Below are 26,115 nucleotides of genomic sequence, written 5' to 3'. Positions count from 1 at the left end.
CAGCCTACATCTGTCACAGGCCAAATTGTACTTAAGTCATGGGATGGTCTCCACTGTCCGTTTGTCTCCAGTTTGTAGTTTCAGACAGCAGTGGGAGAGGACTGAAGAGAAGACTTCCGTCTTAATGCAGCAAGTATCTTAAACTTAGCTTTCAAGTAAATGTATACGAATTTTAAAAAAATACACTAAGGTTTTGAACGTACATAACAAAGGATCAAAAACCCTCCAACCCATAAAATAGATCCATTGCACTTTCCCTTTTTGTTTCCTAAGGTAAAAAAGAGCTACCAACTTTAATGTGAAATTACCTGCCTGCATCATCAAGGTCAACAGATTAAAAAAAATGCTTGCACACATCACGTGTGCGTAGACAGGTATTTTTCAAATACCTATCTAATAATAATACACCTTAAAATACAATTTTCTTGGAACAAAAAACAAGCTCTGGGGAACCATTAGCAAGGAACAGCTAAGTGTGTCAATATTTATTTAGATTTATCTACAGCTGGTGCCACGTACCAGCTATCGCTGCAGTTATTAAAAACGGTCTCGCTGCTATAACACACCAACTCTGACCAGCCTTGACAACACCCAAAGTGCACAGGCATACTAGCTTGGTATATTGCACCCTGGTCACGGGACAACTTCTCCTCCCATTCTCCCCACCCCATGAGTAACTACCTGGCAGCAGGCCAGCTCTTCCTAGTAACTCCAGAACTAAGCACTTGGATTAAGGACTCCCTTCTTCTCGTCATCTCATCACACCTTCAGAGCTCAAGTAACTTTTTTATTAGAAGGAACTGTAGGAATAAACAGTGCAACAAGGGAAGAAAACATGGGGGAATTTGTGGGAGGCTCCAGCTATCATGAGTAACCCCATTTCTTCATTGTCTTCTTGCTTCCTCTGAGAGGAAATGCCTCTGTGGAAGGCTGCATATATATGAGTCAACCAAGATCATGAAAAAATGCTGGGCCAAAGTCAAGTTTGTGAAAAACAAAGCTTGTTTCAAACTGTCCTTTGGGCGATCAACAGCCTGTCTGGGGGAGGGTGGGGGACCCTTGCACAGACGACTCCTACAACAAGTGCCAGCTAGCACAGCAGACACTGCAATCGCATTGAGAACAGAGGAAAGAGCAAAGTTTAGATCTAGGCCGATGTGACGCAGAAAGTCACAAGTAGGATGGCACAACTCAGGAATCCTCTTGGCTGACTGGTATCAAATGCATGGACTTCCCCAGTCCTTCCAATGTACAGTACTGTTAATTGTGGGGTGCAATTCCACTGCATTCCAACACACCGGCTTCTGGGGATAGCTACTAAAATACCATTCCAAACCTAGCAAGAAAATTGAGCTAAGACCCAGTCTGCATCATGTAAATGACCCCATGCCACCAGAAAGTCATCAGTTGTTTGCAGATCTCAGTCACTTGTCAAGTTTTGTTGCTCCAAAGGAAAGAGCTTCCCCAAAGGAAGAACCAGTGTTCATAAAAAAGCAGACATTTAGGTCAAAACTGGAAGCTATAGAAGCAATACAGCCCCACTCCTGGCCTCCAAAATGAGATCTATATGCACAGGCAGCTTGTCGGCAGTCAACATTACATTCTTTCACATTTATCGGATGTTGAAATTGCTGTCAAAGTGGACTTGGTCTCTGTTGCAGATCCTATACAGAGTTATGCCAGGGCAATGGCATAAAAGCTATAAAAGCTTTCATTTTTCACTCTGAACTGCAAGCACAGATTTCCGCCCACTCCTCCCTGGCCCCTGGACTTGGCAGAGGTACAACTAGAACCACTGGTTCTTTCCTATTCACAACAACAGAACAGCATTGCTGCAAAAGCCAAGTTCCTCCACTCTTTTTTCTTTCAGCCACTGCTCCTGTAGAGCAGCATGTCCAACAACACCACAGCATCACCCACCAGCCTCAGCTGCTGGCCAGAGGTCCACTGCAATGACTGCCCAGAAGCCTGTAATAAAGTCTCAGCTACAGAGAACTCACTGTAAGAATAAAACAAGCAACCATCTGCAGCAAAAAACACAGTTGCCTATCATGCCGACCATTTCCTTCCAGCAGACCGCTCTTCAAGTCTTACTTTTTCGTACTCTTTTTACTCTGCAAAGTAATTTTGTCACTGGACAGCTCATAGATTTCATTACTCATTAGTGAATTTAGCACACTACCACCTAAACATTCCCATTAGGGGAGATTGCCTTTGCCAGCAGAGAGCAAATACATTCAAGACTTTGTTAAGCAAGATACCACAAGCGCTCAGAACAGCAGATACAGTAACTTATTAAAGCAATTATTTTAGTGCCAAGCATTTGAACTCATGTACTTGCAGAAACTGGTTTAATTAGACTAACAGTGAAACATACAGACACAAAATATTTACAAATTGTGGATAAACAAATGATGCATCACACAGTATTTACAGCAGTAATATCATGAGTCGTATGTAAAACAGGAAAAAAGTAGTAAAAAAGTCAAACTAACCCCATCAAAGCTACTGTCAGATAGCCTGAGTTAATCTACATTTACTTCACTTACGTTTTCTGTAGTTCCAGTAATTACATGTAATCCATCATAAGTTGATTTGATGTACATTCCCTAAATGTAAGTAGAAAATTAAAAACAAGTTTAAAGGCAAAAAAACCACATAACTTATCTGATTAAACAACTGTTGGCAACAGACTCAAAACATTATTAAAAACACTTAACAATTAATGTATTTTCCCTAGAAAAGTGTGTGGTCTAATATTACAACATTCTAAACCTCTTCACAGATCACTTCTACTGTAATTAATTATAACATTTATAATGACTTAAAACACCTAATATATGGAATGCAATTTAGAAACCCTGTCTGGTTGGTAATACCAAACACTGCTGGTTTTGCTGCCTTGTCAATCTTTGGCCTTGAACAAAACTTTATTTCCTTACTGCCCGATCTGCACTAGAGAATTACAGGTTTTACTAGATGGCCACCAGCTCTCTCCATACAAAGGCACACTTACGGTGTGCTACAAATATTGCCTACATGTTCTTTTACAATTTGTCTTGGCAAGTCAACACACAGACCGCCTTGTAACCACAGTGCTGACGTAAGCAATAAAAGCTCTGGCAGAACCAAGTATTTGTGGCTATATGTGTTAATGCTGAGCGTGAATGCAAGGACAAACTCAGATGAAGTGGGTGTTGACCATATGAACACCGAGTTAAAAATCACCAACAGGCTATTAACTAATAATGGCATAGATTTCCCCACAAGAGGTGACCAGTACATTGGTTTCATCATTTATGAACAAATACATCTCTACTTTTCCTGCCTACATCTGTTGTTAGAAGCACTCACACTGAGCTGTACAGAACTGGATATTATTCAGGAGTCGTAGGCAGCTTATCTGCCTGAAGTTACCACACTTGCTTAGAAGTACAAGGAAAAATACAAGATTTTTTTGCCCCTTCCTCTCCAGCCAATTCCCTTCCTGGTTTGCCTGTCGGTATCCAATTGTGTGCGCCTACCTCCTCATTTCTTACTTAGTCCAAGCTAGGCTGACTCTGCTTCATTGTAGCTTGTGCATTAACAAAGAAGTCCCCATAACTTCAAGAATGCATGACTGATTCAGTCAAATCCAGTGGCCTAGGTAAAACTATATAGCACAGTAAGACTGTAAAGCTTCCTCTAAAAGTGTTCATCTCTTCTGCTTTTGGGGCCGGGGGAGGGGGGCAAATACAAATACACTTAAGAATTTAAATTCCCTCCAACTCATTTTAACATGTCTGTTCCCCAGCCAGAAAATCCACCAAGATTTCAACCTCAGTTTCTCATAACCAGCACTCAGCTAAGCAGCATCCACTGAACGAACTGGATTCAGTAACGTTACATGGCCACTGAACATTTAAAAGGATTTCTCATATTCCTGCTAACAGCAAACCTCAAAAATCCTCATATTCTTCTCAGTCTTGCTATAAACACATATAAAAATGTGTCTTTCAAAACACAAACATCATTTCTCATCACCTTCTCCCTCCCCCAGGCCTCCCTAGAAAAACAGCTTGTTAAGGTAACCTACAAAAATAAAACAACTCATTTCACAAGCATCTGTAAATTCCTCAATATCCTTGTTAATACACAAATCTGCAACAATTTACCATCAAAAATTCTGTTTGGGATCAAACCTATTAACGCGCATACCCATGTCTGGCAGCCACTCCAGCACACCACCTGCCAATTAACCTTCAGAGTTCCTCCCCATGCCTCTTTCTGTTCCCCATAAGATATTACTGGTTTTGAAATATCTTGCTATACACACACATCCAGTGGCTCACGGGACTACCTGTTAAACACTGGGGAGATCAGGACACTCCAGAATCGGTTCTTACCAGGCCTTCCCCAGGTTTAATGTTGGTTAAATGAACCTCCTCCAGACACGCACACTGGCTCATCAATGGATCTGTAGTTGATCGGATGGCTTTATCACAAATGCCATTTAAAGTCTTGGCCTACAATGAGAACATACAAAACACTGTTACAAAATTTCTCTCCTGGCTTCTTCCTCTTTCAGTTTTCAAAAATGGAAAGAAAATTAGTTCTAAAACTTGATCCACTAATAACGCGTAGTTAAGAATCACCAAAATAGAAGATTCATTTGTACAGATCTATTCTACAGCATGTTTATCTTCTTACTGTAACCTAGTACAAACAACCTGTTTCCATTAGTGCCACCTCATCATCAGTAATAGATGCTAACACATCCTCTGTTTAAAAAAATAAAAACACAAAATATAGCAAAAAATTGGGTCTGGGGTTTGTTTGCTTTAACCAAAATATAACCATTTAAAATACTGAAACATTTTGATGATTCCTTGTGGGAACAATTGACAGTTTTTCATATTGTTCTTTATTTCTGCTATGAGAATAAAATTGGCCAAAATTGGCCAAAAGTGTCAGAAAAAGTTAGGTGCTGGCCACTGACTTATCTGCACAAAGCTTTACAGTATAAGGTAGGACATCTATCACTTCAACGTTTCAGCATTACTTGTCTCCAGCGTGCCTCTGAACTGACCTCTTCTGGAATGCTTACACAGGCAAGGTTCATATTTCCTTTTGACCAAAACATAACTGATCCTAAGCCAATATTATAACTAAAGGTGAATTCTGACCTTGCATGTGTGTCAATAAAGTCAGACGCAGAATGGCTTTGTCTTGTAGAACTTTTAACTAGCAGAATGGCTAATTAATCAGAAGGAGGAAAAAAAAACCAAACAACACAACACAAAACCATAGCCCAAAAATCTGTGCTGTCCCTACACTCACAAATTTCATTAATGCCCCACAGCGTGTTTTGGGTCTTGACATTAACTAAAGCAATGCTGACACTCAAAGTAGGTTACAAAAGCTCAAAGGAGAGGGGAGGGAGGATTAGTACACAGTACGGTAGTTAGTTATACACAAATTGGGAACCAGCAAGGTAAGCCACCTTTCATAAGGGGTGGCTTTGACCTTCAGTCAAAGTAGACATATGTAATTACAGAAGGGGGGAGCTGTCTCATAGGAAGACATCAGTTTGGATTACAATGGTCCCTGCAAACAATAGTTCCAACATTTTTTGTTTTGTTTTACATTGGATTTATACAGCAGCAATAAAATAAATCAAAACAATGCTTAAGTGTGAATGCAAGGAACTGCTCAAACAAGGGCACTCCAAACAACAATACCTACTTCCAGAGTGGGTGTGCACAAATGGAAAAAGAAAGATGCAAAAAAACTCCCTTTTACGTGGTCTCATTTATGGACAAAATTATTTTTAGTTATTGTGCTACTAAATTCCTAAGCATCTATGAGCTAGCGGAAGGCCTTATCAAAGAGCACAGCCTGGTTCATGTCAAAAGCAGGAAGCGATGATTAACTGTTACAAAATATAAAAAGCATTCCATTACGCTCCTCATTTGGTCACAAGGCTGATTCAAACAACCCTGAAAACTCAAGCTCAAGTACAATCAGAGAAAGAACTTCATGTAAAAACTTCCCTGCTACAGAACTGAAGAAGCTTAATAAGGCATAGTGTCTGCTTATTAAGGCACTAAATGCACATCACAGGCATAATTGGTTTATTTAGCCTACGATCATTCCACAGTACTACCCCTCCCTTGAAAATCTGATGTCTAAATTCTCTTGAAAAAAATAGCTGTGCAATGAAACTTTAAGGAATACTTGACTCCATGCTATTACACTACCTGTCTGTTCACATTTCATTGATTTCCTCTACAGTGAAGAATATTCACAAAATGGCCCATAAAAACGTTTACTTGCATGATATGCTTGTATGTGTGGGATTGGAAAGCTGTTGTCAGTACAGTCAGCGTAGAAGCCACTGAAATAAATGTGAATGCAGGCAGCTGAGTTTCAACAGAAATGTGTACTTACTACAGTCTGAACTTTATCTTCCATGTCAGCCACAGTGCAGTCCTAAAAACAAAACAAGAACAAAAGCCCTACAGTAACCAATAAACATGTAAACACATCATCTCTGAAAACTCTACAAAACTGCCACTTTAACCTCAAACTGAAATAGAGTTATTCATGCTGCAGGGATTAATCAGATTAGTTTCACCCAGTAGGGCTCAAATGTACTATTAAACAACTATTTTCTGGCCCTGGTAGAAAGCAATAATAAACCTTGAAAACTACGAGAACGTGGGATTCAATTACAGCAGCAGACTTTCCAGAAAAGCAGAACCCTGCACAATAAAACTAGACTCTCAGAAGGCCAGGCACATGAGCTTGCCTTACACCGATAAACCCCGACTCAGGTGCTCCTGTGTTCCAGGCATCAAAATGGATCTAAAACATATTGTTAAAAATAAAAAGTGATCTTTTTAAAAATATGCTATTGATGACATTCCTGAGGACCAGAGGACTGCACAGAAAGTATTATTTCCACAGCCCAGGTACAGAAGTCTTTGAACTGAAACAAGTTCATGTAACAAACTGCAGAAATCATTGTTTTCTGCAAGAGCAGCTGAACTAGAGAATGATATTAGATTCTCAGATTAAAAAGTTAAAACAGCAAGTAAATAATGAAAAAAGACTTACAATATCTATAAGGAGAAAACCCCCAAACCCCAAGCATTTAAAAAAGCTTAAATTCCAAGATATTTGCCCTTGACATCTCAACCTGCATAACTACGACACAATGCCCGAGAGATGCATCCAGGAGCTGTGAATTGAAGCTGTTCCATATTTCTGATCATTCTCAACACTTCTTCTGTTCCTTCCTACCTCTATTCTGTGCTTTTAAATACAGAAATCCCCAAAAAACATACAGTCCTCCAGACAAACACACCAGGGATATAAAAAACAGCTCAGCTATGTTCTCTTTTATGTTTTCATAAAAAGTCTCAACACCCTGTTCACTGTTGTAATGACCACCAAGGAGGTCACATTTTTTACATTCTATCAAAAGCTTCAAGACACTACTACAAAGTTTAGACTCCATCATTGTGCATCAGCATAATTTTTCTCTGCTAAATACATCTGCATGAATCAATAGCAAATGTCACCTATCATCATGCAGCCCAGTTGCTCAATACTGCAAAGTCCTTCTGCTCCTCTTCATTTCTCTTTACACTGATTATTATTTTAACCTTAAAGTTTGCCATAAAACTTTAAGAAACAGTAAACTGTTCCTTGTATCTATATAGCTGTCATTAAAAAATGGAATCTTACTGCTTTCCCACCTTGCTTTATTATTCACCCACTTTTACACATCATTTGAGTATGCAGAGCAGCACTGGTTCCATGAGAGCCACACTGGTCTCCACTATGAGAACTGACCATTTATTCTTACACTCTATTTCCTAATAAGAAATACCTCTGAAGCCTAAAAACTCACCTAAAGATTTTTCAACTGTGTATCTCTTTTCCACATCAGTGGACTCCTTCAGACCGTTCTAATGTATCTGCACTGTCCCAGTACAAAATAGTGTTGATTCTTCCCCCATCAATACTTTTTCTCATATGCACCAATCCCATTCTTTATTACAGCTCATATCAAATTGGCAGAGTACTCTGACGCTTTTTAAAAGGCCAGGGTTGTATTCGCCAACTTCCATTCCCCTGCCATCAAAGGCTGATTTAACTGACAGATTAGACACCATTTTTAGTAGTTTTACTAATACAGTTCAGCAATCTCATATCTCAGTTCCTGTAGCACTCTTGGGTGAACACCATCTGCTGCTAGAAACGCTTACTATTCTACTTCACAATCAGCAAATCTGTAGCTGTAAATCACCAACTTTCTGCAATTGCACACGCAGCACCCAAACAAGAAGGGCATTCAGCAGCAAGCCAGACTTGTGCACCTTTGAACTTATAATACCCAGACACTATCCTTTCACAATGATCCAACTGATATAATTGGGTGTCATCATAGCTTGACAACTCACAGGATGTTTCTGTCCTTTGACGTCATCCCATCAAAACGGGGAGAGAATCACCCATGTCACAGGACATGGTCCTTCAGAGTTCTAACAATATACAGCCACGGACTAACGGCTACCAGCAAATTCAGCAGGAACTGAAGTGTGCACACAGTGCTTCACAGCCAAAGCAGTGGCACGCTGTCAGAACAGTTTCGAAGACTGGCAGTATTACTCGAGAGCAAAATGTCATCATTTGCCAAGACTGCCACATTTGCTACGTGTCCTTTTAGCTATTACTAATACGAGCGCTCATCACAGAGCTGACAAATGGAAAGTTTTGAAACAAAACACTGTGGTCTCACACTACTGGCAGAAGAAGCCTGGCTATCAGGATTTGTATCTTAAAGGTGGCAGCTCCTTCCACTACATGCAGCATTTCCTATCTGATGGCTAAAACACTCTGTATGGGCCAAGACCTAAGCAGTCTGCAAGCACGCAACCAATGAAGTAATATTATTGTTTAGAGTTAGCACTAATAACTATTTTTCAACATGTTGTTTGGAACTTGAAAGTCTTCAAATGCAGACCAACTATTTCAAAAACTTTCCACTTTCCATTAAAGCTCAAGAAAATATGAGTAGCCTTTAAACAACAGTCACTTAAGATACAGCCAGCGATGGCAAAATTGGAAATTTGGGGGGGGGGAACAACTCAGAAAAATGGGCAACTGAAACTGACCTTCGTGGACCTTCAAAGTTTCAAGTAAGTTCTCATTTCCAGATCTGCCTTCCAATTAGCACTCTGCACACAGCGAGCACATTACTTCCCCAAACATCCCCCTTCCTTCCATTTTGGAAAGCAAAGAGGAAAAGAAATCAGCTGACCTTCTGAACAGTAGTAGTGAGATCCAAGCAGAGCTGAATGATTCTGTTCTTCATTGATGAAAAGTCAGCAATACCTGTAAACGGGGTTCTGCAACAAGAGAAAATTCCCCTTACATCAAAAGGGACCAGTCTTCTCCCATCCTACCTTATCAGTGAGGAATAGCATGTGAGAGCAAGAGCTGTTACTCTGATATCCACACAACCATGAGATACAGTTTTATGATATAAATATTCCTGACTGCATAGTCCTGCTCCGTCCCTGCACCAAAACTGGTGGATGTCTAGCCCTGTGGTAAGCAAGTTCAGAGAGCAAAACCAGAAGAAATGGTCAATTTTCCAAACTACAGTTCTCTCAGCTGCATGCTCGAGTCAGATCACACTGACTGTGTTGTAAAAATCACACCCTTGGGTTTGCCAGTGAGTAGATTTCTAACTTCAAAGTCTTTGATTACTAAACTCATACTGGAGAGAAAAAAAAAATTCTCTAAAAGAAGAAAAATGGATTTTTACATTTTACACACAGAGGTGCAGGGAGGCTCAATCTCAGAGAAGGATCATTATAGGAAGGGCAGCTTTAGAGCCCATAGAGTCTCACCTCAGACCCTCCAGACAGCTGAAAGAGCTAGAAGAGGCATTGAGAGGTAACCCCAGCAGGTTTGGAAATGGACAAGCCAGCCATCTTGCTGACCGTGAGCTGCAGAAGAAATTTAGGGCAAGCTGCCAGCAATAGGGTGAGAGGAGAGGACCAGGTGAGAGGCACAAGCTGTTAAATGTCACTGCCTGGACACAGAACCAACTCCTTGCTGGAGAGCAGGGATACTGCAGGATAAAAGCGCTCCTTGCTGTCGGTCCCCATGCAGCTCTCCTCCTAACCTTCCTTTCTCAGGAAAGCTGGCAAGCGGCTTGAGAATTTACGTTCATCTGTTATCATGGACAGCATCCCTGCCAGCACCTGACTGGCTCTGTTGCCTGTTTGCTTCTGCTGCAGCTGTCACAAAAGAACTCTGGCTCTTGCCAGGAAAGAAAATAATTAAAGAAAAAAAAAAACCAACAACAAAAACAGGCAGAGGGAGAGTCTCTCCCACTGCTCAGTTTTCAAATCGCAGAGCTAAGGCCATGATTTCAGCAGAACTTTAAAAATTCTCTTAGAAAGGGACCCACCAATGACAAGTAATTTAGAAGGTGGGAAAGGGAGAGGAGGAAGTCACATGTATGAGAAACTGACCTGAACGGAAAGACTCCTACTTTTATAAATACTAGTTTGGATAAAATGTTAGCAGTTTCATTGGTTTTAGCAGGAGTGGAACCCTAGATTAAATTTGTCCACCAGAGGCCTTCTGGCAACACCAAAAAGAGGGGTGAGTGAGATCAAGAAGATCTCTACACCCTAGCATCTAGAAGTTGCCCTACGAGGAGAAGCAATTCATTATAGCAGTAAATTAAAATATAAAGATTTTACTCTTACCTGTCCAACCACGCAAGCAAGGCTTTAGCAGCACCAATAAGCTCTACCACAGAAGTAAGGAATTCATTGGGGGGCTTGCGAGAGGTATTTCCATCATAATTTGAACTTTTCCTACGGCTGCTGATGTAATTTTGCAGATTGTTGGATGATGCTCGCAGCTTGAGAACCAGGTTCTTCATATTGTCTGTTTCAAGACCATAGTTCTGCAAGGAAGATTATTAAGCTTGATAAATCTCCCTATTGAGTCCTCCTATTTATCATACCACAAGTTACAAACTCATATGGGATGAAAGGTCTGAGGATTTGCCCAATTTTTTTCTGCTTTTTAGCAAAAATGCCGTCCAAGATTTGTTCTACGTTACAGCCACTAAAGAATACTTTTGTGGGTGCCCAACCCCCTCGGTTTCTGACATTAATGAGATTTGAGGACACCTTCAATCAAAATGAAGTCCCAATGTCCTATCAGATGTCATTTACCTTTAAAATGTAGTTGAAGTAACAGGATTGTGTTGTTTTTCTTTTTGTTAAAGGAAAGCAAATGCTTTTTCTTAAAATGTTTTCTATACTGTGGTACATAAACACTGAAGTAACATTTCATTCACAACTAAAGATAAGTTTAATCTGGCAAGAGATAAAAACATCAACAGGAAGCAAATGTAACTTCACAGTCAAAAGCTGGAATAAATATTTGGATCACAAGTTTTCAGTAACTGTGCTCCTTGATTACAGCAGTGCAATTACTTGCAAGTTTGAGGACTGCATTAACACTACACATAGTAATTAAAACCATTCTTAGACATTGTATTTTTCATTCAACAGCATCTTTATAAAAATTTTTGAAGCCTAAAAAAAAAATCTGTAAGTCCTGCCTGTAACTGCAACTTTATAAATTCAAATACAACCAAACCACGCTCCATAAGATTAAAACCCAATTGTTTTAAGCAACACATTGATCATCTCATTCCAAACACATCAGAAATGCTATAGTATATCTGTCCTAAAGGCAACTCAATTTTGTAATCAAAATTTTCTTTTTTGCTGTCAGTGTGCAAATGTGTGAATTATGTAGCAATATGTTGCTGAGGATTTTTGCTTCTGAGTTATCCCACCTTGCAAAACTTCTGTGGGCATCTTCTGAAAGTTAAGTCCCAGGCAATGCTTAGCTCTTTTAGAGTGAAAATTCCTACTTTTCTTAAAAGAAAAACCCCCAAGCACCAAACCAAAAATAAAACAAAAAACCCCACCCACAAATACAAAAAAACCCTGCCTTTCTCCATTCTTTTGCTGCTGCAGATTCTTGCTACCAACCTCCAAGTTCCATAGTTTAGTCAGCTATACTATCTACTCTTCCTCCTTTCCCCCTCAAAAACCTAAAGCAAATCTTAATTCCATTCAGTTCCAAGTTTCCAGGGGTTCCCAGTGCCTCCACTCAGGATTGCAGCATCACCGCAATGGGAGCTGAGGGGAGTTCAGGTCGTCTCAGTCCAACCTCCCGCTCACAGCAGGCTCAGCTGTGAGCTCAGACCAGCTTGTTCAGGGCTTTATCCAGTCAGGTCTTGAAAACCTCCAGGGGCAGAGACTGCACAACCTCTCTGGGCAACTTGATCCACCGTCTGACCGTCCTCAGGGTGAGAAAGTCTTTCCTTATACCCAGCCTGAACCTCTCGTTTCAACTTCTGCCCAAAGTCTCTCATCCTCCCGCCATGCGCCACCATGAACAGCCCAGCTCTGTCATCCTGCCAACCATGTTCCCTCCCACGGTAGGTGCTGGGGATCTGCTGTTATGCCTCCATGAAGCCCTCTCTTCCCCAGGCTGAGTAAGTCCCAGTCCCTCAGCCTCTCCTCACAGGTGAGTACTCCAGCCCTGACCAACCCGGTAACCCTCCACTCAGCTTGCTCTGGTTTGCCCACGTCTTTCCTGTACTGGGGGGGGGTATATGTAGCCTAATGAGTGCTGAGTAAAGGGCAATAACCACTTCCCTCCCTCTCCTGGTCACGCTCCCATTAATGCAGCCCAGGATGCTGGTGACTTCTTTGCTGCCAGGGCACACTGCTGGCTTGTGGCTCCATTCCCTCCACGGTCAAGTACCCATAAAACAGGCTGGAATAGCTTACATTAAGTCATTTACAAAAGATTAAACAGAACCTTTGCCCCAGAGAAACCCACCAGTGTAAGGAGAGTTTTCAGCTACTCAGTTACCTTTAAAATACCTACCACCTCCTATGGATAAGATCCCAGTGGGTGTAAGTTACACAAGTGCCTCCCTCCTCCCCCTGAGGGCTCTTGGCAAGGAAGTACCCTTAAAGTGCAGCCAGGAGTAGGGGTTGAGAGGATATATCCAATTAAAAAAATGCCACTGCTGCAACAGCAAAGGATATCCTTAAATTTTCCAGGATCACAGAGAGGGAAAGATTTGGATTACTAAACAATGTTAAACTACTTGCACACTGTCATGTATGAACTTATTACCTTTTAATTTTAACAGTAACAACAACAACAACACCAACCAAACAAAAACAAACAACAAAAGAAACCCCACCAAGACCATTCAGATGCATTTCTTGCAGTTAGTTTTCTCCTCCTCACAGGACATTGCATATTAGCCTGTTTTTAGAGGAATACTTTTTCACCAACAAGTCTGGATGTGGGGTAAGTTCCTGTGACCACAAGAATTTTAAAGTAGCTATGTGCCAGAAATCTCTCCCTTTAACAGGGGAATTAGAGGACGTTGACCCCCCCCCTCCTTCCATAAAGGGACAGAAAATACTAAAGATATTTTTTCTGTACAGTGGTGTAACCACCTAATCACTCTGGTCAGAACTTGAGAGAGAGTCTTCATATATTTAAGTATCTCCAGATCTTTCTTTCTGTCATTCAGGTGCAGAAATTGTGCCCACCACCTGTGGGTGTCTCCAATTAGAGATGGCTTCAGCATTTAAGAGGACACATGTTGAGGTACCAGGTCAGATTTTGGCTTTGGCCCTAAAACAGTCACATACTCCTCGTCACACCTCTTTCACCTTACTTATACAGCAGGTCAGTCCAGTGTGACTTTTCCAGTTCAGGTAGTTTTTAAATAATTCTCTCAAGTAGTTCTCAGTTTTGAGGTGGACTTCAACACGTGTTGCCTCTGGAGATATAGGGGCTCCAGCTCATGACTGCAGCTGGTCTCCCCCCACAGCCTATCAAGAGCACATCACAGCCAACCTCTCCAGTCACTACATTAAGCTTTCCTACAACTTCCCCCAGAGACTCTATGGAGCGCACCCGAGATATGTAAACCAGCAGTTTGTGCTCTAGGAAAAGTCCTGGCTAAGCACTGTGCCTATCCAGCACAACAAGGTGCACACAGCGCTTCAGTACAGGCGACCAAATTCTCCAGCTATGGATGAGCTCTGAGGGATTAATTTCCCCAGAACAAAGGGTCATCACAACCCAAACCACCTCTGCTCCAGGGGCAAGCCAGTCTCCTCACTTTTGCTCTAATACACAGAAAACACTATGCCCCTCCACCAGATATAGCAATGTTTCTATCCAAGCTGACACTATCTTGACCACCTCACACATAACCACCTATTTCTGCTATTTTTCTGCTCCTTCACTTGCAGTGTCCAGTCTGTTGGGAGGGCTGATTTGGAGAACTAAACCATTCAAAAAATCTATTCCCTTTTCTACTGTAGTGTGAGCTCAGCTGGCTTAGCTCCCTGAAGTAGCTCACCTCAGGGTCAGGTGAGTGCAAGCACAAAAGATCCCTGATCAGGGACAGGAGGGGGTGGTGGCAGCAGCTGACTTGGATTAATTCAGCTTGTCATGGAGCTGTAGCCCCAATTCAGGACAGATAGGAATGTTGATAGCGAGGCAGCACACCAAACAGCCTTCACAGCAACACACAGTTGAAGTGCAAAGCTTAGCAGGTTTTTTTGAAATATTTCTACAGGACTGAGGCTACAATATTTAACAGATTATTTAAGCAACCAAAAGGTTTTAGATGTTGCTCATGAACCAAAGAACATGTTACATTTTCCTATTGCTCCCGATTTAACATCAAAGTTGCTTTCATCAAAGCACAGGCTGAAGCCAGCGGTCAAGAGCACCTTATGTCAAATATTCCCAGGTTGTTACTCATTAACCTGGGGAGCCACACACAGGGCTGGAGCAAGAGACAGCACGCACACGTGCACGCAAGCACGCACACAAGAGTGCGGTCTTTCCAAACTCCATTACATTTAATGAGAAAAAGTACACTGACCAAATAATTGCTCAAGGTCAGGCAGCCAACGTATAATAAGTTCGGCTAACTGAAGTCAAAAGAGCACAGCAGTTGTGTCAGAGCTGACTTGGGCTGATCCAGAGCTCTGCTACTGGCCAGGGGCAGCATTGCCTTCCCCCTCACAGCCATGTTCACGTGCCCCAGTGTGATGAGCTCGATCTGCTGGCTGATCAAACTGAAAACCAGCTCTGGGAAAAAAAATGAATAAAAACAGACTGAATGGCTGCTCAAAAGCTGATCCGACTCACTGCACGCCTATATAAACACTAGAGTTAACACAAGGTATGTCACAGTCACCCATTCTTGCTCTCTCCCTTTTAACAAAAATGCATCCTACAGAATCCTTTGGAGTCCCAAATTTCCTAACAAACAGCATTAAATTGAAGTTGAGACCTCTAGGAAACTGAAATCTTATGAGGTGCATAGATGTGGTGCTTTTGACAAGGATTAGCCACAACGGGTAAGTCTTCATGTGTGCATGTTCTATTTTATGTTATGATGTTATATTTTGTTGTACTGCAAATATGCTGGCAGAACATTACTACCAGTGAAATTATCAAAGGCATAACACTAAAAACTATGTTCATTTTGTTTTGCGGTTTGTTTGGTTTTGTTTGGTTTTTTTTTTTTTTTGATCGCTCAAAACTAGTATCTCTTCATTCCAACCTCAAGAAAACTCAGCTGCTTTTTTGCTTCCAAACTCTCCCATCACACAGTGTAGGTAAAGATTCAGAAATCTAATCCAAAGAACTTATTAAAAGTGAACATATTTGCATATGATTTCCTGCTAATGCCTGCATTTTTTTATTTATTAAGCCCAAACAGGCAAGCTACTCATCAGGGAATGATGAGTAAGTATTCAGTTTTCCCCACCACTCTAGATGCTTTTTGTCCCAATTATTTGACTGAGGAAGTTTATTTTCTGGATCCCTGCCCCTGCTTTTGTGGTTTTGTATGAGTTTAAAAAGCATATTTATGTTCCCCTCCCCCAAATACTTCAGTCAACTAAGAAATATCTTCCTCCCACCCCTTTTCTCCCCCAAGCAAATACTGTCATCAACAAAAAGATGGAGGCACTCAAGTTGATGTTTCCTCCCCCCCGGGGGGGAATACAGTTTTTGATATGTCCTCTAAATTCCTTAAATTTAAATTCTGTCTTCAACACCGGTTTCAGAAAAGTCTGTTAGACCAGCTCAAGAGCAATGGAAGCGTGTGCTCACAGGAACCTTCACTTTTTATTGCTGTCCACACTTTCTCCTGCATATACTGGTTCTAGAGTTCACTTACTGCAGCAGCAAACACCATAACTTGCGTATTTTCAGCTTGGCAGTGTAGCTGCCAAAGAGGGCTCTATCTCTAGAAAACTCAAAAAAAACCCCCAAAACCTGTATTCTCAAGGAAAGGACTACCTTCACACTGTATTTTTACAACTGATGTACTGAGGCTGGAAAAAAGGTCTGTATGGTCAATGCTTGAAAAGAGTTGCTGGAGGACAAAGATGTTCCAAAGACAGCTGCTTCACTGCCTTCAGAGCCCCAAGTGTTCTTGCCGTGCGAGGGAACCAAAGCACCAATCTGAAGGAAGCTCAGCTGGAAAACTGCCAAGGCAAAACTAGATTTGGGAAATTAAAAAAAGGGAAATTCTTCTTGAGAACTCCAGGACTGGGGAACCACCAAAACCCCCTCTCAGCCCTTCCCCACCCACTCCCACCCCCCCAGGAATGACAACTTTCAAAGCCTGACGTCAGGCTGGCCCAGCCAAGCGTCCACTAAATGCTATCAATAAAAAAAGCCACTTTCAAAGAACTAATACAGGTGGAATAGGGAAACCTTTATTCTCTCACACAAAAAGAAGAGACAGCAAAATAAAAAATTGGCTTTTACTAGGATTTCAAACACACCATACCCTCGGGAACAAAGTCAACAGTGATTTTTATACAACAGTCCCAAAAACTCAAGGGAAGGGGCATCAAGAAGGTGACAAAGGGCATACCTAAACTTGGGAATTCTTCCTCCACCTCTTAAAAGGGAACAAGGACATTTTAGCTGCAATATGTGAACTCTGTCTAATGCATTAACTTGAGCTGCATTTCACAAAGGATTTCCAGAAATTAGTCTGAGGTCAAAACTTTTGTCTACAAAGGAAATTAGAAGGAAATTGTAGGAGATAAAACACAGCTTTAGGTTCTGGCAGTGATCCAGTTTTGTTCATTTTATTCTAATATTTTAAAGCATAAGAAGAAAAAAGTGCCTTTGGGGGCTGTGACATCCATTATTTCAGTCAGGACTGTATACAGCACGCAGTACATTTACTAACTCACCAGACCCCTTCACTTGCCTGACAGATTATCCCTTCCCACAACATGAACTGCATTTCAGGCTAATTACGTTCTTCTATTAGATTTTCAAGTTAAGTGTTAAAAATTTTTGATAGATCAAATACTGAAGAGGAAATAAAACATTTTTCAAATATAAGAGCAACTCTTTGGGAAACATTTCAGATGGTATGAAGTGATTGCATTAAATACACTTCTTCCAGTACAAGCTATCCAATTTGTTCCTGGTTATGGAGTACAAATGACCCCTGTAGCACCTCTCTGCAGTAAATAAAGCACGTACCTCACAGACAATAAAGACTCTCCATTTTAAGAAGAGTATGCTCAGTGCTGCAAGTCCTGCCTAATGAAGGGAAGGCAGGCCAGTGCTGGCCGAGGAATCATCGGGCAGCCTTTACCACCCTTCTCCCTGATGTAATCATATATACCTCTGGTACTCATTTGCTGCGTTGCATCAAACACGCCTTCAAGACTGTGTCCAAACTACGGCTTTTAAATAAAGCCTGCACTAGCAAAACAATCCGAAATATATTTATTCTTTTCAGAGTGTGTTTGTTTTAAAAGTATCTCCACAGCTATATCAGGAATATGACAGAGGAACAGTTTAAGTTCCGAATCCAATGACAGTTGAACTCGACTGTAACTGACTTGGCAAAACATCCCTCAATTCAAGAACATTTTCTTCACTTCGTACATAGACTACGGAATTACCCTAAACCCATTTCAACTGATGTGAGGAACCATTAGCAGCTGTCATTTCAACAGTATGTCTTCTATCTTCTCTGACAAATTCACTCTAAGTAGCAATTTTAATCACTCTGTTCACTAGCAGGAGCTACAAGATCTAACAATGCTACTCAGACAACTTCTTTCTTTAGAAGTACAACCAAATGAATTAGCGTTGCCTCTTACCAGGAAAAAAATTAAAGAGCTATTAACACAAAGTTTGTGAGAATTAAACAAATTCTTACTGTTTTCTTTTACTGTGATGCGTAACAGAAAGCAAGAGACACAGGTATTCTGGTTTTATCAGACTCGCCTTAGTTTTTCACCCAAAAGAGCACTTTAAGAAATTCTTTGTGTGTCTGTTCACCACTTAACTAACCAGTGCACACAGGAGATCCACAGCCTCTAGAACCAGTTCCTGGTGTCCAATCCGTGAGATACCCAAGTCTTCAAGGTCCTGATGAGAAATCTGTAACAGCTGTTCACCATTTATCTTCTCCCGTTCAAATTTATGGACATACTGCTGCAGGCAATCATCCAAGCCTACCAAAAAAACAAGAGACAAAGAAGGAGGTGCGATTACAAGTTTCTGTCTTTTCTTCCCCTTCCCCCCAATTAAAAAACAAAAACCCCAAAAAAACAAAAAACCACCACACAACAAAAACAAACCCTGCAAAAAGCACAAATTGCACGTTCATACAATATGCAATGTCAAATTATGAAAGAAACTCGCAGTGCGACTGAAGTTGTACCACAGGGGTATAGAAACAGAGCACGCAGGGTATGTGGGCCTTTGGGTCACATAAGTCAGTGCATGACCCACCTGCTCCTTATGGGTCAAGCTCAGCGGGTAAGAATGTCCCTTTGGTGTCTGCATAGGCAAAGCTATCAGGGGGCATGCATAGACTCAGCTATCAGGGTAACCCAAAATCCTGAAGGGCAACCAAAGCAACAACAACAAAGAATAATAAGCGACCAAGATAAATACAAGGCAAGGCAACAACAAAGATCTTGCCCAAAGCCTAGTTAAACAAGCAAACAAAAGCACAAAAACCTGCAGTTCCCCAGCCACTTTTATATAAAAGGGCTGAATGAATGATGAGAGGAAAATGGAACAATCAAAGGCAAAGCAATCAAAATGATGTTTGGCTCAAGTCTCATTATTCCCTTGATTTACGAGACCCTGCAGCTTCCCGAATCAGCCATTCCTTCCCCTTGCTAAGGATTAACAGCACACACCAACAGGAAATATAACTCACTTTCGTATCTATGAAGTATTTTTAAAACAGTTTATTTTGTCCCAGCAATATCCCCAAAATCCTCACTTTAAATTGTGATTCTATGATCCTGTTCTCTACAGTATCTTTTCCCCAGTGATTACAGAAAGGATTTCTGGTTTTCATTTTGTTTTATTTAACTAAACTTCATGTGTTAGTCCTGTTTTCTTGTGTATTCTGCTCATTTCCTCTGTTCTTAAAGATCCTGTGAGCAGCACCAATCTGGGGAAAAAATTTGGATGGATGCATTATTTTAAAGGTGATGCAGTGCTCCTGATGCCCTGTTCCACTTCAGCATATTAGCTAGAGCAAAAGGAACAGATCCAATTAGATCTGTTTTGTAGAAATACACCACGTTCACCAAAAATAGTTGACAGGAGCAAAAATTCAGATTACACATTTGACATCTACTTTGTAGCATCCACAATAGCTACATTGTTTGACCATTCAGTTTTAAAAAAATTGAACCTTTAGCTGTGTAAAGGATGTTTATCCACTACACTGGCTCAAAAGGAAGCCATTGAGATGGACAGGATGTTGAATGCTGGAGATGAGAAACACGAACAGCATCCTGAACTACAAGGAAATGAGAGCCAGAAGACCAGCAGTCAGTTCCACTCACAGAGCCGCAGTAGCAGCCTGGACAACAAGCACTCCCAGCACACTTTACTGCCAAGAAAACATTTGAGACAAATCACAAGGGGGGTTCTAGGAGTCACATGAAACATACTGATTTCATAACTGCAGCACGAGCAGTCACTGCTGCCTTGCAGTGTCTGGTCACAACAGACCTGTAGATTAGGGACTCCCAAAGGCACAGGCTTACTTAACACACATCACTTGCCTTTATAATGCTCGCTCAGAAATTAAGGACAGACATCCTGGCACTTAACAGTCACCCCCTTACATGACTCGGGCAAGCTTAATTATTGCAGTACATCAAAATCTGGCTGAACAAGCTTGACTCCTCCACCTGCAGAGCTACGAGTGTGCACAGCTTGATTTTTAAGCATAATTATGAATGGGAAAACCCACATGCAAGATGAGCAGAATCTCCCAGGGCTACAGTTGTTTGGGGTGCACTCTTGTTTCCTCCCATCTGTCTTGGCAAGGCCGCATAAATTTTGAAAATTGAGCCCAGTGTTCTCTTTCCCACAGGCACCAAATTCTCCCTTAGGCTATACAAACTCTTTTCCCAGGAAAAATAATAAAAAGATCTGGCCTTCATTGTTTAACAATTTATTTTTTCAAAACAAATTCTCAACCGAGGCTGACATACAGCACACATATTTGGCATTCCCAATTTTTAATGCTGTCTTGCAGACCACTGTTTCCCATCATTTGCCATTGTAAGCCCATAGTTTCCATTACAAATTACACAAACACCTAAAATAAAACACTTTATTCAGCATGGAATGAAGTTTTTATTTTTTAAGGTTTTTTTGATGCAGTGTTGCTTTTGCCTACTATCCTTTCTGTGTGTTGACTCAACCTTCTGGATCCTCATTCTGTGCTAAAATATGAGACTCACAAATGTATATATCCCCCCCCCAAGAAATACAACTATGCCTTTCAGCTTGCCTGTGCCTTTTTTTTTTTTTTTTTAATTCACGCTTGCCTGTTCTTGAAGGTCTATTACAACTTGAACAGCTACCTCTAAAATATTTTTTAATAAGAGTTCTTAAAAACAATACTTTTACAATCACACCATAAAACTGTACTTTATAAAATAAAATATTACAAAATGACACAAATGTTAATTCAAAACAGTCAACACAGAGGCACAGCCGCTCAGCTAGAAATGTATTTAAGTGACCAAAACTATGCAAAGCAGTAAGTGAAGACAGACTCACACACTCATGGCAAGCATTCACTAATGGTTTAAGATGAGCTTACTAACATTAGTGTTATTATTTTTACTAAGAAACATATGGAAAAATCTTAAACATTTTAATTGAGATTGCAACCACATTTATAGCATATTGTTTAATTTTCCATCATATGAATGAAATGTTTAAACATCATATGCAAACAAAAAAATTCCTATTTCTCCAAGAGAGAAAGGAGAAGGGAGGAAAAAAGGACTCAAATCAGTTCAGTAAAATAAACTAAATAATATGAAAGTTTAAAAAGTCAGCATTCAAATGCCACTGGTAATCTAAGTGAAAACTGCTCATTTTCAGCTTCTTCCAAACATCTCAGTTCTTGCCATGTATTTTCTCGGTGAACTTCAGAGCCTCATGCAGACTTAGTATTGCCCATTAGCAAAGGCTGGATATTTTTGAGAAACTTAGATGAATTAAAAACTATAAAAAGCAGTCTACATTACTCAAAGACACTGTCTTACATGCCAGGTCATTTTCAACAGTGCAATATTAGCAGGTTCAAGCAATAAAATAGTTTTCTCTATTCCGAAAAAATACAATTAAGACTCTGACATCGGAAAAGATATCTGTATTTGTCTCCTTTACTCACTGAAGAACCCTTCTGAAGTCTAATCTATTCATTTTATGCTCAAAGTGTGTTTAAAAAGCATTTTTCTCAATTGTATGTGAGAAATCTTTATATTATTCCTTGTACATACATCAAAACCATGCACAAAAGATAACATACTTCCTACTTACATAATTGTTAGTGAATGAGGAGGATGGAAATAGAAATAGCAATTGCAGAATCTTACTCGAGTTTTACAACAATAGTAGCAGTGATTTTGGGGAGAGGGAGGGAGACTAGTCTACTTAGTGTTATTCGTATCATGAAAACCCTTCTGAGGAACTCCAGTGTAACTTGAACAAAACTCCCTCCCAAATTTTGGCAGGTGTAGAGATGTGCAATAGATCCTAAGAACTGTCTAGACTTTTCTGTCTAAAATAACCTTCCACCACCACGCAAAGCACCCCAGAAGACATTCAATACCTTGCATTCATGCAAAAACATTAGGACAGGGCTTACACTTACAGATTTGCACTGATACCAATCTCAGTCTGTTTCCAAGATTAAGAAAGTTATTTTGAATAAGAATTGAGGGGAAAAAAAAACAACTTTGAGGGCGTTAAGGGGAAGGCTTGGGTCTAAGCCATAACTATCAGTTTACTACTCAGAGAGAATTAACATTTCTACTGCTGACAGATGTCAGCCATTCAGCAATGACATATCCAACTCCCAAAGTACTAAAGACGTGTTTTATAAGTAGAGTCGCTAAGTAGTTTCATGCTTTTTGCTAAACTTCTGTGCTGGACGTTACCAAATAATTTGCCTACCATAAAGCAATAAAAACAGTTAACTAATTATTACAGCCACAGGTCCAAAACCAGCTGACTCACCACCTCTTCTTTCCTCCCACCAACCCACTCTTCCTCACTCTCTTCTCTTGTGAGACCACAGAATCTCTATACTTCAATATGGCAGGGGTGGGGGGCAAGGAGGGGGAAGGGGAGATAGACAGGGCAAGGAACTGAGGAAGGAACGGGAAGGGGGAACTGGAAGGTGATGGGAATCGTTTTCTGTTAGTTCAGGAACTTGAACAGATTCTCAGGATGGCTCATAAAGTGCCAAAGCTGACACAAGGAAGCGGGAGGAGCACAAGCCACTTGTACTCATGAGTTCTTCCTCTGTTCAAGACCATCTCCTTCACAGAGCACCACCATGGGGATCATTGCTCGCAGTCTCAAGGAAATACAGCCTTATCATTATGAACATGTACTCATCTCTTCTCTGTTGAGTGACTCTAACAAACTGGCAGCACCTGGTGTCTCAGGGTAGCACCAAGGTTCAACTACAACCCTTAGCCCGTCAAGGGGCTCCCTTGGACCTTGGATAGCTGGCTAGGTGGGACTCCCGAAGTCTTTTTTGCCTCACCTTAAGAAACACACATTAAAATGTTGTGAGAATCTGACCATCACAGCTAAGAAAGTCACTCTTACTCTGGCCTCCCCTTCAGGGTCTATTCAGTTGCCACTTTTAGTCTCCAAAGACTCCTTGCACACACCAACTTCAATCCATCCTCCCAAGCTTTGAAAGATCATCAATTCTAGGAGACTCTGTGTCATACCCCATGGTACATGCCATCATACTATAATTTATATTCCACATCATTTTTAAACTGTTATTGTGATAGCTTCCTCCCTTCATTTCCTCCATCTATTTCCAGGACTGGAAGCAATTAATAAAAGAAAAAGCAGGAGGGAATCAAGGCAGCAAACAAACACTAGAAAGAGAAAAGAGCTACTTCATAAGCAGGTGAACCAGCACCCGAGAAGGCAAATGAAAGTAAGGAAAAAGGGTCTGCAAGACAGCTGTGAAAAGCTGAAGCAGCTCAGTAGACAGGTACAGGGTGAAAAGGAACAAATTGAAAGTTCAAAGAGAAAGAAAACAAACACACAGTTTTCTTTAATATAGAAGTGGGAAGCTTGTTCCCCTGTAACACCACAGATGCCATTTTTCCTGGTTTCAGCTGAGATAAAGTTAATTTTCTTTATAGTAGCTGGTGTGGGGCTATGTTTTGGATTTGTGCTGAAAACAGTGTTGATAATACAGAGATGTTTTAGTTGTTGCTGCACTAGTCAAGGACTTTTCAGCTTCCCATGCTCTGCCAGGTGCAGAAGAAGCTGCGAGGGAACACAGCCAGGACAGCTGACCCCAGCTGGCCAAAGGGCTATCCCATACCATATGACGTCATGCTCAGTATAGAAAGCTGGGGAAGAAGAAGGAAGGGGGGGACATTTGGAGTGATGGCATTTGTCTTCCCAAGTCACCGTTATGTGTGATGGAGCCCTGCTTTCCTGGAGATGGCTGAACACCTGCCTGCCCATGGGAAGGAGTGAAGGAATTCCTTGTTTTGCTTTGCTTGCGTGCGCAGCTTTTGCTTTACCTATTAAACTGTCTTTATCTCAACCTTCGAGTTTTCTTACTTTTGCTCTTCTGATTCTCTCCCCCATCTCACCGGGGGGGGAGTGAGCGAGCGGCTGCGTGGTGCTTAGCTGCCGGCTGGGGCTAAACCACGACACCATTCTCCTCCTGCAATATTACAGACAAACAGAGCCAGAGATGACTTTAACAAAGGAACTCAAGGTTCTTTAAAAGAATGATAAAAAATAAATCTAGAGCAGTCAGTAGAAACTTAATTCAGTAATAATTTGAGCCTAGGTAAGAACTGACTTTCTAGGACCCACATGCCTGATCGTTTCTTAGCTATCACAATTGTTTTAGCATTTATTCCATAAGTTTTGAAAACAAAAGTTTAGTTATTAGTTGGTGTGAGCCACTTATAGGGACCAGAAAAGAGCTCAAAGGCCTTACTTTGCCAAGAAAAAATAAAAGCCTTCAAGAGATTTTTTAATTACTGTCTAGTGTACAAAGGTAAAAAAATTCCTTGTTCAATTTTTTAATCCAGGTAGTCTCACAATCACTATTAACATTACCACCATCCAAAGTATCAATCACTTTTAAAAAGAAAAGAGAAACAGAATTGAAGAGCAAGAGCTGCTTATTATCAGCATCACAAAATACGTTCTCCTCATGTAGTCAATTGTAAGCAACTCTTCCACATTTCTGTTTCATCACCTGCATCCTAACCAAGCAGGCATGGCCTGTTGCCTCACCAGGCATTAGGTCTAGCTTTGCTGAGGACAGGCATTGCCTAGAACAGCCGGAATGGTACAGAGGTTTCTTGTCTGGCCCCCCCTTCATCCAGAGATGGAACCAGACAAATTGCTGGCCTCTGCCTGCCAGCAGGGATGCAAAGGGCAGCTCTCATGAAGGTCACAGCAGGACAGAGGTAAAGGGCAAAGCCTTCAACTTTGATAATCAGTGCTTTACTGTCCCCTCTGTAATCCCCTCTGACTGACAGTTGCACAGAAAGCCTTTTGCAACATGTTCCTATTTTCAGTATTTCCAACTAACATATTTAGCCTGGAAAAACAGACTACATACACATGTGTTCACACTACCTCAAAATAAATCCATTAATTCCATTCAAATCCATCCATAAATCCCTTATCTACTTTTCAATGCAAAACTGAAAGCTTTGCCTTGTAATAAAAGAACTGGTGGGTAAATTTTTGGTTGTAAACCACCCTGATCAGAAGGGATACGGAGACTGCGTTTAACCTTTAGTCACTCCATATAGATGCAATCTCAGATTGACAGGACTTCCGCTGTGCTATACTTTTTACCAGTCCTCCCTACAAAGTCATTGACTGAGACCATTCCAGCAGTACCCATTATCATGCTCCAGACTAAGTTTCAGGACAACTATAAGCTTCAACACTTCACGTGGTAAATCATGAAGTATGTCAGGGAAGAGTCACACGCTTGCTGAACAGTTCCAAGAACTCCAGCAGGTTTGCAAAGCAAGACCTCTCTCTACAGAAGCCAGAAAAACCCACTCAGATTTCCCGCACAAAATATTTTCAGGAAACTAAGCAGACATGGAGTAAGTAAGAGTGGAGTCTTTACAGAAGAAAAGATTGTAGGGAGGAGGAGGACCCGATAAAGGCCTATGAAGCTAGAAGCGGCACAGAAAAACAGAAAGAGCACTGATTATACATCGTCTCTTCCAGTACAGGAATTAGGGAGAGCCAATGAAGCTAGCATGTAACAGGTCTAAACAAGCAATAAAAGAATGATTCTTCACACAGCAGTATGAAATGAATGTTCAACATCCATACAGGTTCAGGGAAAGGTGAACAGCTTTATGAAAGAAAATGCCACAAAAGTCATGTCTGACTCTG

At 41.0% G+C, this 26,115-nt stretch overlaps 1 protein-coding gene across 3 annotated transcripts in view; it reads right to left on the bottom strand.

Moving 5' to 3' along the window:
* Positions 1–26,115, bottom strand: part of CNKSR3 (CNKSR family member 3) — a 64,101-nt gene that overhangs the window by 13,430 nt on the left and 24,556 nt on the right. Inside the window, exons 2-7 of one of the 3 annotated variants that reach the window (XM_072856070.1) lie at positions 18,487–18,650; positions 10,776–10,978; positions 9,311–9,398; positions 6,430–6,471; positions 4,386–4,505; positions 2,550–2,609 (exon numbers count right to left, since the gene is read on the bottom strand). In XM_072856070.1, the coding sequence (XP_072712171.1) occupies positions 2,550–2,609; positions 4,386–4,505; positions 6,430–6,471; positions 9,311–9,398; positions 10,776–10,978; positions 18,487–18,650 (677 nt within the window). The remainder of the gene's footprint in view (positions 1–2,549; positions 2,610–4,385; positions 4,506–6,429; positions 6,472–9,310; positions 9,399–10,775; positions 10,979–18,486; positions 18,651–26,115) is intronic. The other 2 variants (XM_072856072.1, XM_072856073.1) reach the window with 2 other exon arrangements.

The sequence above is a fragment of the Ciconia boyciana genome, chromosome 3, assembly GCF_034638445.1.
Source record: "Ciconia boyciana chromosome 3, ASM3463844v1, whole genome shotgun sequence".
NCBI classification, from domain to species: Eukaryota; Metazoa; Chordata; class Aves; order Ciconiiformes; family Ciconiidae; genus Ciconia; species Ciconia boyciana.
This window is presented reverse-complemented; position numbering and strand designations above follow the sequence as displayed.